The 13343-nt window shown below is 43.2% G+C and overlaps 1 protein-coding gene across 3 annotated transcripts in view; it reads left to right on the forward strand.

The window, feature by feature from the left end:
• The first annotated feature begins 1277 nt into the window (after positions 1-1277).
• HNRNPAB (heterogeneous nuclear ribonucleoprotein A/B) overlaps positions 1278-13343 on the forward strand; it is a 46390-nt gene continuing 34324 nt past the window's right edge. Inside the window, exons 1-9 of one of the 3 annotated variants that reach the window (XM_078653306.1) lie at positions 1278-1412; positions 2177-2397; positions 3171-3339; positions 3416-3574; positions 3875-4006; positions 4561-4684; positions 4943-5104; positions 5226-5307; positions 5563-5882. In XM_078653306.1, the coding sequence (XP_078509432.1) occupies positions 2201-2397; positions 3171-3339; positions 3416-3574; positions 3875-4006; positions 4561-4684; positions 4943-5104; positions 5226-5293 (1011 nt within the window). In that variant the 5' untranslated portion in view covers positions 1278-1412; positions 2177-2200 and the 3' untranslated portion in view covers positions 5294-5307; positions 5563-5882. Of the gene's footprint in view, positions 1413-2176; positions 2398-3170; positions 3340-3415; positions 3575-3874; positions 4007-4560; positions 4685-4942; positions 5105-5225; positions 5883-13343 lie in introns of those variants that run through there. The other 2 variants (XM_078653307.1, XM_078653308.1) reach the window with 2 other exon arrangements.

Consider the following 13343-nt stretch of genomic DNA (forward strand, 5'->3'; position numbering starts at 1 on the left):
TTATGGATATTGTAGTGTGTATTTAGTTTTTACTTTTCTGATTGGCTGCTGAGAATTTTCAGAAAAGAAAATGGAGAAGCATAATCGGAGCCTCCGGTCCTGACACAGAATTCAACTTGACCTGTGTTGGAACATTACTACAGATTCCCAACCCGCCTTAGCCCCCACAGTTGTGCAAACACAGACTAGGGTTGCCACTTGACCGATTGTCTACCGACATGGCTGTCGTTTTAATTTCCGGGGCGGTAAAAAAATTAGGAAAATCACCCAAAGCCGGTATGTTTCTCCCTTATCACTTCATAACTTAAAAAACAACTATAAGAAAGCACTTTAAACTTCAGAACAATCTTTAAAGTTTAAAGATTGTTATGCAGCTTCCTGGATGATTCATGACTGATAACTAAACAAAAACAAAAGTCATATTACAAATGAATGCAGACATAGTTTCATCACCTCCAGATCTTTACAAATTCTTAAAACATGATTACATGCCCAGTATGTTCTTCTTGGAATTATGTCAACCTTGCAACAGACCGGCCACATAACCAACAACTGTAACCTCTCAAATAAACAGATCGAGTGGAGCCAGTGGGACACGCATTGGTATCAGAAACGAATAATTCAAATGCCCTCTTTCACATCGCCAAACACCTAACGTCTAAGGTTTCCTAGCCTCCAATCACGCTTTATCAAAGAAGAAAAAAGGGCTAATTTTGTCGGCAAACGTAAAAATCAGTCCTCAAAAGTGGGTTTTATGGTAGGTACTGCAAAGATGACGACTTACCCTCCCCCTTCACTAATAATAAGGCAAAGTAACACCGACGTCATAGCCGCCATATTGAAACGGGATAATTTAAGTTTGGGACAATAGGATGCACCAATGCTAGGGACAGTTTTCAGAGAAAATGGAGGACCACACTTAACATAAAGCGATCTCAGGTTTGGTCGTGTATTAACGAACCGGATCCATATTATACAGCAGTGATTATTTCTCCAACACATTCAGACCCTCTGCCTTTGAGCAGGGAGGGTGTCTCAAGGCTCCCATTTGAAACACTCAAAATTACGTCTCAAAATGGCCGCGGCGCTACGTGATGTCGGTTGAAGGTAGGCTCGGCTCTCATATTACGACCGCGTCGGTAAAGGGCGTCATCATCAGTAGGAGCCGCCTCTGCGGCCTTCGATGGGTGGGGCCGACTGTGGAAGTACCCATTCATGAGCGCCCTTCTAACTGATGGACAGCCCATGGTAGCCACTGGCTAGCCACCTTCTTTTATAAAGCAGTAACATCCAATGATAGGCCGTCTTGTTACCGAGTGTCTGCGGCCGAGGTTCTCTTATAAAGGCGCACACGAGTTGGCATTGTCGGGAGAGTCCATCTTGAAGGAAATTCAGCGTTCGTAGCGTCTCGTGTAAGCAAAACCGGCGTATTTCCAACTTGCTGTTTTAATTCCCTTGATGTGCTTGTATCTTTACGCTGCTCCAGGAGCTGCGCTTGTTGGTGTTTATGGTGGAACTCAGTCTTCCGGTTTGCGTTAGTACGCAAGCGATGCTTTTAAACTAAAGAATGTTTTTATAATGACATCTGCGTCATGTGCTTAAAAAAACATCCGCGGCGCAACGATGTAAGCCGCTTTGTGTAGTTTAGGATGGTGGTGGGTAGATTTTGCTGGTCATGCCCGATCTGCGCTTAGCACTGGGGTTAATCGGTTTTGTTTAAGGCGCGTGTTTTGGGTGCTGAACTGTTTGTTCCTCGAGGCTCCGGGCCTAACGCCGAGGCTATTGCGCATCCGTTGCCAGGTGTGGTGGTCTCGGGCGCTGCGCCCGAGCTCTCCGCGTGTTTGTTTTAGGGCCTTGGGTGGCCTACGCTATACCCGCCCCGCCTGTTTGGCGCACCCTTCCCCCGGACGTAGATCGGCTCTGAGGGGAGAACCCACCCGTAATGGCCACACAGTCGTGGTTCTAACCCCCCCCCCTTCCGTTCTATTCGCCCACCTTAATTTTTGGGCCTAGTCGGGCATGCTTGTTCTCGCTTGCTAGGCCTCACTAGGCCCTGCGATGCTCGGACAGACTTCCCGAATTGCTCTCATGCCACGATTTGCTGTTTTGCAGGCTTACGGCATACGTGTCACCAACAGCCGCACTTTATAACATTTTATATTTTGCCATTTTCTAGGTGTTCTTCGCTCGCTTCCCAAACATGTCTGATTCGGAGCAAAAACCAACGGAGACCACCGAGAACGGTCACGAAGCAGCTGAAGCCGAGGCTGCAGAGATGCCGATTGACGGCGTGGAGGTCGATCAGATGCCCGAAGAGACCGATACCGCTAGCGCCACCAAGAGCGATGAGGACGCAGGGTGCGTAGCTGATATTTCCTCTCCTTTAATGAACGGAATGTAAGTGGAATTTTTTTTTATTACCTTTCATTGGGTGCTTGCGAGGGCGGCGGGTGATAATGCCAGGCAGCGCCTCCTTTGTTCGGTCTTTTGTTGGCGCCATGTGGTGGTTGGGGGAAGGGCAGAAAACGGATCGGGCATTGTAGCTTTGTCGTATTTAATTTTTGGGGGAGGTTGATGGTCTATTCTGCAATAGTATTCTGTATGTTGTGTAAATTTACCCGATCTGTTATGTGCTCTTGACCAATTAATTCCGATACGAGTATACTGGCCTGGTCGATATAAAGCGCAATTCTGTCAATAAAAGTAGCTCATACCATAATGTTTAACTTGTATATCGCTTACTAGCCTGACGAGGAGTCAAAATGTAAATTAATCAATTCGAACGGCATTTACTAGATTTTCGGCTTTAAATTGGCGCAGTGTTCCTGGTTGCACTATTCTGTGCCCAGTTTGCAGTTAATCGTTTATGGTGGATTTAGCATGCACCCTAGTTGGGCGTTAAGCTTATTAATGCACGCTATTTGTTTAATTTGCGCTTTTATCCATTGCGAGCCGGCATGAGATTTGATTTGTAAATTGTTTTTGTCCGGCGTACTGTAATCGCACACTTTAGCCTCCGGCAATCAATTTGTATGTTTTTTTTTACTGTTTATTCATCTTATGAGCAGATGTCCTCTGGAAACCGAGAGCTGACCAGGTACAGTAGGTTCCCCATCATTCTAGCAACTTGATAAGCGAGGGGTAACGTGCTTTTTGTTTTGCAATTTCAGGAAAATGTTTGTCGGTGGGCTGAGTTGGGACACAAGTAAGAAAGACCTGAAAGACTATTTTACTAAATTCGGTGAAGTAGTGGATTGCACCATCAAGATGGACCCTAACACAGGAAGATCAAGGGGATTTGGCTTTATTCTATTTAAAGAAGCTACAAGTGTTGACAAGGTCAGTTGCGTTTATTTATAGGGGTGTGGCTTTTATCTCTGTTGTATCATTTTTAACACGCTTGTAATTTGTTTAGGTATTGGAACAGAAGGAACACAGGTTAGATGGACGAGTGATCGATCCCAAAAAGGCGATGGCAATGAAAAAAGATCCAGTTAAGAAAATTTTTGTTGGTGGACTCAACCCTGAAGCAACAGAAGAAAAGATCAGGGAATATTTTGGTGACTTTGGAGAGGTGTGTATGCGGCAGTTCGTGATAAAATTGCGACAAACTGACTTGTTGAAGCCCACTAACCACTATTTTAGTCGCCACAGAGCAGCATATTTTGCTCGAATCACCACATAGAACTTTATCCATTTGATAGCCATTGACTCCCTCTTGAGTTCCCATCGCCACCGAACTAGTGTGCTACAGCCACTCGGTAGCATCCCCCTACAGTTACACTATGGAAGCTTGGCGGGAGCAAGAAAGCAGTCATTACGAATGTTTTTAATCGGAAGTGATGCGACTACCTGCCGTTTTGTTCCCTTACAGATTGAAGCAATTGAGCTCCCAATGGATCCGAAGACTAACAAAAGGAGAGGATTTGTGTTCATCACGTTCAAAGAAGAGGAGCCAGTGAAGAAGATAATGGAAAAAAAATTCCACAATGTTAGCGGTAGCAAGGTACTAAGCTAATTAACTTTATGGTCACGTACAGATTGGTCCATGTGGTTATTTGCCTGCTAAGGCATGCAAATCACCTTGTTATAGTAGTGTTGTCTGAAGAGGTCCATGCTCTAGACCGGATTTAAGCGCACCCGATTCTCGCAGCTTATACTGTCGCTTCAATTTTGATGCCTCTTTAAAACGCTGTCCCCCTGAAATATGGAGTAAACCCCGCTACTGTATTAGTGATCATTTAAGTGCTGTGGTGTTAAAAAAGCAACCAGATTAGCGTGTAGTCTCACCCCTCCCTTTTCTATGATCTCATTCATTGGCCACTTCCCCATTGAGGCAAGCACACAAGTAATTTCATGCATTGGGTTCAGATGAGGCTATCGAAAGTTTGCCTCAGTCCCGGGTGTTGTACGTTTTGACTTTACTACTAGTTGCCCATTGTCTGATAGTATAAACCTGTTAATACAATCGTTTCGCAGATGTCAGACCTGAGAACACTTAGAGTGAAATACGACTGGTAAACAATTTGTTTTTCAGTTTTTGCATTATTTGTTTTTCAGTGCGAAATTAAGGTAGCGCAGCCGAAAGAAGTTTACCAGCAGCAACAGTTCGGTGGTGGCAGAGGCGGTGGTGGAAGCGGTGGCGGTTTTGGAGGAAGAGGCCGAGGTGGAAGAGGAGGTGGAGGTGAGTGTTAAACTAAAGTGAAGTAAAATCTTTATCTGGTGGTCCAATAATTAAACTAGTAACCACTCTAATAATTCTAGGGCTAGAGGGCCATGTACCGATTGGTGGTTGGCAATTACGTTGACCTAGCCCAACAGTACATATGGCACATTTTTAAGTGGAAGGCGTTTATCCTAGAAAGATGTATGGAGTTCGTGTTATTTTAATAGCCTGGTCTGTTTTGTACTAAAATAGCCGTTTGTGGATTTCTTTTTATAGCACAGAGCCAAAATTGGAATCAAGGTTACAACAACTATTGGAACCAGGGCTATGGGAGTCAAGGATATGGTGGCTATGGGCAGCAAGGTTATGGTGGATATGGAGGAGGATATGACTATACTGGATATGGGTATTATGGATATGGCCCAGGATATGATTACAGTAAGTAAAGTTGGTTTAGCCGAAATTAGATTTGTCTATCCCATGATTGTATTGGATGAAATTAGTCTTGCCTAGCCACCTCCACCTGGCAATGTAATGCAATGTATTCTCTTCCCTGTAGGTCAGGGCAGTGCAAGCTATGGAAAGGCTCCAAGGCGTGGCAGTCAGAGTAACTACAAGCCATATTGAACAAACTTTTTCAGGTATGCAGTGGCATGCACAGTATTTCAGAGACTGCACAGGTTTTGTAAACGACTATTCTGGATAACAAGATTATGTACCAAAATAAAGTTTCTACAAATTTTATGGCCTGTTGAAAAGAAAAAAAAGCAAGTATCATTGTACAAAACTCCCTTGGAAACATTTTTAAGTGTTAAAAAAAAAAGCAGTACTTGTCTTAGGTGTGTGTGTAATGCCAGTCTTGCAAGGAAGATATTAATTAATGATTTTATTAATAGGTTAAACTGAAACTGATTTGAGGGTCTGCTTAAAGCTGCAGCTCTTCATCTAGGGACTGCCTCTTGGAGTGAAGTATGGACTCTGCATTACTCCAGTTGTACAGAATGACATGCATCTTAGGGAACCAGTGTCACTTTTCCACCTTTTTATTTTGTATTGTTTTGTGTCATACATTTCCTGTAACGGAAGTGTTAATTTTACTGTACTTTTTGGTACCTTTTGGAATCTAATGTATTGTAAGGTATTTTACATGTGTTCTGATTCACCATAACATGGATATGGAAGCTATCCTAGCTTTTGAAATAAAAGAATTTGAGTACTTTTGTTGTCTTTTGTGGTGGTCAATTTGAATAGTAGAATATTATACACTTGTTACTAATAGTGTTATATAGTTAAATTTTATGTTATGGTGCCTGTGACAGCTACATTTTATGATTTAGTTAACTGCCGGGTGGAGGGGGTCTGATTTCAATAGTTAAAATGTCAAATGTCGTTAATTCTATCGACAGTTGCCCTAATAATCAAATATGCAATTCTTGTCCAGAAAGACTAAATCTGCCTAAATCACCTGCTGTATAACCCATTCGACATCCTAGCAAACTGCAAAAACACCATATTGGCCATGCTGAGCACCGGTTGGATAGTGTGATGCCTAATCATTCGGTAGCGTTCTCCACTTTCGTGAGCTGACACCCATTGCTCCATAATGGATCTGGGGCAGATGTCCACCAGGCTGTACCTCCATGATACTACTGCCTAAGCAAACGAGGGTGGCGGGTACTACATTAGCCAGCATGACAGGAAGGAGAGATGTTTTTCAGGGACTCTAAGGTGTATAACTGAACATCTACATCTGCCAGATTGTGAAAACTTACTTTCTCGATCCTACTGTCTTAGTTTATTTTTTCCGGCATATCAGCCTCCTGGTTGCTTTATTCAGATTGCCCCTGAAATTACTAGCCTAGCAGTAAATAAGACTTGTCGCGTCGGTGTTAGGTGACATTAATATGCATATTGTCGATTCACCCAACGCTCCAGCCATAGGGCAACTGCCACAACCGTGTTGCTCTTCAGATAAACCAGAGGGTACCCGGCCCCACCCATTAAAAGGTAATATATGCTTGACCCTATTTTCACAAACTTCACTGGTCTAAATATATTTCTTGGCCCCATTTTTCCTAACAGTCTTGCTCCTATGCTGGAAGTATCGCAGCTGGCCTAAGCTGAATGGGGTGCCGACCTCTTTCAAACCCAGAGATTGTGCATGCCACCCCCTACCCATCTGCTCGCTCCAATATGGATCCAGTAATTTCTGTTCAAACCAGGAAAGGTAAAACTAATCTGCCCCATGCTACACCTCCACCAGCCTCAATGTGAAATATCAGAGACAAGGGAGAAATGTGCTAGCTTCGATACAAATATTGACAGTGAGGCTGTATGATTCTGAATTTCATGTCTCTCAGAGCTTACTATGAAACTAAAATCTTGGAGGCTGCCAACTCCCCCTGACCAAGTGTTCAGAATCACAAACTCAATAGGACTCGGTGGCTTTACCCTTGATTCCCTCTAATGTGAGCAGGAATGACCTGGCTATTTTTACCAGAAAAGAAAATGTAGGACATTATGCAACATTTCAGAACTCTGAGGGAGAATTAAGATTGTACACCTAGACTTCTGGAATTTCCTTGTATCGCCTAAGACCGCTTTGTCCGACTTTTCATGAAAGTTCAAATCTGGCTTTTCACTTGACCCTGCTTATGGCAATACTATTCCCAGTTTTCTTTAAAGGGGAACATTGAAAAATAGAAATGTTCCTGGAGAGCAGAAGCATGCTATGGTAAAAGCCAAATTGTGAAAAACCTATGCAATTGCAATACCCTAGCTGCTCATTTTCGGCCCATCTCTTCCAGGACAGAGTATGGTGGAAAAACATAACGTGCACCTTTTAGACTTCCTGGAGGACAACTGCGTCCTACACACCCAAGGTTTCAGCCCAAGCATAGCACTGATACCCCCCTCATGCAAAAATAAAACTGATCTGAATTACATTAGTAATCCTCCTCCTAGACCTCAGACACTGACCACAGGCACCTTATTGGGATTTATAACTGGTCTTGCTCTTGAGTGGATCAGCCAGTTTTTGAGCACAGATCCGTGCTGGTGCAAAGCTTGCATATCGGTTCTATAGGTCCTCTTAGCCCCACGTTATACTTTTACATGTGCCCATTGGCTGACTGCATTGGGGCATCTTACTCTGGTGTCCTAAGCATACACCAGCTGGTGGTATCATGCCTGGATTGCAAACACCATCTTGTCTGGAGTGCATACAGATGGATGGACAACTCTTGTTTAAGCTCAAAAGTAACAAAACCGAGCAACCCCAGGGAATAATTTTAATCCCCCATATGTTCTCGGAATGGCCTGCACGGCCTGGCCCCTAAAGTTAGCAGCAAAAAATTTGATAGTATGGCTGGATTATAACCTCAATGGAGACTCAAGCCACAACTTTCGCCAGCTGTTTCAGGATTTTAAGAATAAACTTTTCCCCTGATTTTCCGGGTATTTCCTAGCCATATTCAGTGAAATGAATATGGCTGGTTGGTTTCAAAGGCTTCTTGGCAGGTTAAAATTCCGTGGGCTAAGAGAATCTGCCTCAGCAATTCTGGACACAATGTAAGAGGTGGAGCATTTTCTCCCATACTCATACATTTACATGCTATTGGACCTGTTGGCCAATAGTATTGATTCTTGTATTGTAATTGCATTTATATAGCGCTTACTACCCCAACGAGGCGTCGAACAAAGCGCTTTTTCGGTGGGTAGCATGCTACTTCGGGACCCATAGAGGATTAGTGTTTAATTAGTGTAGTGAAACATGCAAGTACATTTTAGGTGGTGGATAGGTTAGTGATTTGGATTGGGAATGATAGAAGGATGGAGGACAAAGGTTTGTATTTATCGCTCGCTTGACGCACGCTATTCAGGAAGCCTATAAAGGATTAGTGGTGAATTAATATGGTGAAATATGAGGGAATTTCAGTGGTGGATATTAGTTTTACTTGGAGTGAGCAGGATAGCAGGGGGGAAGAAAGATTTGTATTCATATAGCACTTGTTACGCCTGATGGGCGTTGGAGTGCTTTTCTGGCGAGTAGCACACCACTCCGGAACCCATAAAGTATTAGTGTTAAAAATGAATATAGTATAAATAGAAGTAATTTGAGTAGTAGATGTTGTTCAGTTACTTGGGCAGTATATAAGTATAGTTGAATATGGAATTTGAGAAGTGAACATGTCAATTTTGATTGAAAAGGATAGTGGGGGGATAAAAGAGTGAAGGTTTTTTTTTTAGGTCTTAGCAAAGAGTTTTGGAGGGAAGGAGTCAGAGGGGAGAGTTTATAAAGGTTTGTTTTAGGGGATCGGTGTAGTAAAAAGATGTGTCTGATGCAAGGAGGGGTAGAGCAGGAGAGTCTAGAAAGGGTTATTTTGGCGATCATAGTCGTATGGGGTTTGGGATAAATGAGTGGATGTCAAGGATATATTGATGTACAGGATGAGAGCTAGGGTAGTGCATTAGGAGTAGTAGAAACATTTAAGATGAGTCCAAAGGTTGGGCTAGAAGATGTATTGAGCGAAGTATAGGCTGAGAAATAGGCTAGTGCATTGGAAATGCATATCCATCCATGTGTATCCATATGTACATTGAAAGTATATAGATACATAAAGGAAGTAAGTATTTTTAGATTAAATATATTGATAGGCACTTCCTGGACTCCGCTCACTGCAATCTGGGGCAAAGGATGGAGGAGAATGATTTGGGGTGCACCCATCAAGGCCTTAAGGGGCCTGGGCAGGTGAGAGGAGGGCTCAGACTTGCCTGGCTCAGTCTGCTGACCTGGGTGTGGGGTCTGGGCTGCTGCTTCTCCTGTTCAGAATCTCCTAGGCGACAGACAGGCTCAATCCACAACTTTGGACTTCTGCAGGTAAAGGATTCACTAACTCGAAATCTAACAATACTGTTTGAATAAAGCTTTGACTCACCCTGCTGGCCAAAAAACGAAGTGCACAGGCCCCAGTAAATACAGTTTAAACAGCTCACAGAAGCATCCTCTGATGTAGAAAATCTCTGTTGGGGGAGGGGAGGCACGGGGACTGTCCTCACTGGCTTGTGAACAAAAATGGTGGCTCGAGGTGCACTGTTTTAGTACACAGGTCTAAGCACAGAGCAAAGGAGAAATTTGGAGGGAAAACTGATTTGTCACCAAGGAATGAGAGGGACAGAGTGTGGACTGCAAATCCCTCAATTCAACACACTAAATGGAGGCAATCCTGGGCAGGGAAAACCACATTTAAAACACAACACAGGTGATAATATATGCAATTACAGGCAGGCTAAAACTACAATTTTTAACTAACAACCACAGGCATAGACCGTGAACACAAAGTGAAAATCGTTTTTTAAACCACTTTTTGTTTTGGGAAAAGACTGCACTAGTCTGTCTCATTACCACTTCCTGGACTCTGCTCACTAGGACCTTTAAACTGGCGCGAAGTATTAACTGTCTATAGTCTCTAAGGCCAGTAGGGAAGGCTGTTTCTTTAATGTTGTGAGTTTATAATGTATTGCACATATGGGGCATGCTGAATATTTCTCAGTCTGCTTCTCTGCACAGGGCCAGCACGCACGTGTGATTTTGGGGGGGGGGGGTAGTTTAATATTATGCTGTGCATTAATTGTTTGTCTCCAGATAGACCTTCAGTTGGTTGCTTGAAATGATTTGTAGTGTACCTCATTGAAAGGTCATCAGTGATTGTTCATTTTCCATAAGTAGATAGTGCATCAAGATAGGTTCTGAATTGCAGAGGGATTTACACACAGGGCATAAAACAGGCTGACTAGGACTACTCAGACTCCTGACACTGAGCACCACCTCGCCTCATTTTATTTCTCCTCACATCTACCACTAGGCCCCTCGTACGCACTTTACATGTACAGCTTTGGTTAAAGATCTGACAAAGAGCCCCTATAGTGTGCCTGTCTGTCATTGCAGTGTTGGCCTGACTAGGAGCAGGTCCTATGATGAAGCATGCCACCCAAATGGGTGTGTGAGGGCCCCACTTCCCAAATTGGGAGACACCCACACTGCACTACTGAGTAAGGGTGTTCACCAATCTAGACACCTTCCCCCACCCTACAGGAACTGCATACTCCTTCAGTGCTATTTGATGAATGATGCCTTGCGTTTCAAGACTTTACTGTTCAGGCAGTAATTGCCGTTGCATATAATTAGGCAAGTGAAATTCCTATAGCTTTACTGTGTTTAGGCCTATTGAAAGTTTTCCTGGGTAAGCTTGATGTACCTCAATGCACGAACCAAAGAGGGAATAAATTATGAAGTTAATTCACTAAGTCATACTCTTCAATGGTGCACCAGAAATGGAGATGCAACATCTGAAATTCTGTGGCGAAGAATCCTTTTTGTATTTTTACTCGTAAAAAAAAAATCATTCAATACAACATGGAGAGAGATCCATAAAAGGTTGCTCTAGTGATAAGTGCAAGGAATACAGCTCATGGGTGAGGTGAGTAGAAAAGAGGAACATCGGACAAAACCGTAGATCATATTATCCTAATTTTTTTTGCTTGCACAGACTACTGGTCACCATGATTGAGAACGGTTACCCAGTGTTTTGTGGCCTGACTAAAAACCATTCTACTTTTTGAAGTCCGTTTATCAGGCTGATGCTATTTTTTAATGCATTGTTCAATCTCTGGTATGACAAATATAATGTAATTCAAGCCATGAAATGAGAAGGTGTTTGTTTCAACCCAACTTAGGCGGTGAGGGTAATTAAGAGCCTCTACAGGCAGGGCTTTATCAGAGCAGGGAAAATGATAGACAACTGTGTTAGTTGCATGGCCAGGTAAACCATGGTAATCCAAGCTTCTATTATTGCCATAATAATGGAGTGTAGCCTGACTGTATCTGATCGGGCACAAAGGGGCACTTGCACCCTGCAACTTTATCGTATGATGGGCCATGTAGGCTTGGCAGGGCCCAATTGCACTTCACAGTTCGTTTCTATATGTAAAGCCTCGGTACAGGTGCTGTTTTGCCCACCATGTATTTGTAGGCACGTGTACCACTTGTAAACTGGCTGAGAATGCACTGAAGGCCCACGATGTCCATACTAGCATAAATTGTGATTTGTGTGGCCTGTTCCTGTTTATGTATGTGGCTCCGTAGGAAGGGCCTAATTGTTGGCATGCCACCAAGTTGTGAGGGAGAGGTTAGGTGAAGGTTTTGGACTTGTCACTGTACGCTTCCCTTCATAGTCTCTGGGGAACTTTATACCTGCATCTGGGCATTTAAAAGCATGTTGGGTGTTCAGTGCACTGCTCTTCAGGATTCTTAAATGTGGATACACTTGTAGGTATGAGTGTTCTAGCATGTGGAAGTATTTCTATGGCTCTACTGCTCGGATGTTGCCCTATTTTTCAAAGGCTGATTAATCTTAAAAGAAAGAATACGTGATGGAGCTCTCCAGGTTACTATAGTCTCCAAGTGAGGGTAGCGATGAGATGGTTCAAACTGAACTTTAAATGTCCTTGGGTAGAAGGTGCTGTAAAGAACGGACATGCTGAAGTGGGCGTAATAAGTTTGCCCAGTCGAGTGTGTTTTTCTCTAAAACTATATAATGGGTCAATATTTGAGGTACAACAGTCCCATGACTCCCTGAGCTGGGTAAGCCCATATCCTTAAGAGACCAGATTATCTGGTAGCCCAGCATATTTTGATGTCCGATTCTGTTGCTGTTCCAAGATGGAGATAGCTGGGCAAGCCCAGTGGGCCCAAGTTGGTATTGCGAGGTTGGCAAATGATTTGTTAAGCAGACTTGAGAACCTCTAGTCCTTACAGGTTGGCTTTCTTGTTGTGTATAATGTGTATTTGTAGTTCCTATGCACTAGAGAGCTACATTTTTGTAGGAGACATTTGTTTTAAATGTTTATCTGCTTTGGAAAGAAGCGGATGAAGTCTGAGCTACAGATCACCTTTCATTTTTTTAGGTTTTTCTTATAAAGTTCTTGCGAAATATCTTGCAACGAGAAATAAATGCTTAAGAGGGTCTTAGAGCCTATCCATTACTTAACTTTACTTACCATTGATTGGCTTTGTCACTCTTTCATTTCTTCCTGTTCAGAGCCGCTTCCTGCTCAGCTTAACATCTTTATCCTTGCTGTGGAGTGTGGACCAAGTACCACTTATAGCAGTCTGTCTCCCCACTGGCCACATGCTAGTATTTGCGTTGTTTGTTGCATGACCGTCCCTACCGCGACCACCTCCTTTCTGTTGCTGCATGCACCTTCCCTGTTCGATGCTGGCCTGTTCCTCCAACCAACATTTTCCTCACAGCATGCCCCGTCCACATCCCATAGCTAGTACTAGCTTGTGTTTTGTAGCACAAAGTTGACTGGAAGGACTTTAAACAATTTACATTCACAGTTCGATTACACTGAACACAATTTTTACAGACACAGGGAAATTGCGTGCTTTGTCCAGAAACACAGGATGTTGAGGGCACGGGACTTTTAAACTGGTCCTCCCCCAACTCCAAAGTCTGCAACTCCATATCCTCTCCTTGCTGGGTGTTCAAACTAGCTACTCTTTGGCACACTGGTAACTGCAAATGTCGTTGTTCAAGAATATAAACTGCATATTGAGCATAGGGGAAAAGCAATTTTAACTTGTTTGTACGTGCATAACTTTGAGGTAAAAAAA

The sequence above is a fragment of the Lissotriton helveticus genome, chromosome 7, assembly GCF_964261635.1.
Source record: "Lissotriton helveticus chromosome 7, aLisHel1.1, whole genome shotgun sequence".
NCBI lineage: Eukaryota > Metazoa > Chordata > Amphibia > Caudata > Salamandridae > Lissotriton > Lissotriton helveticus.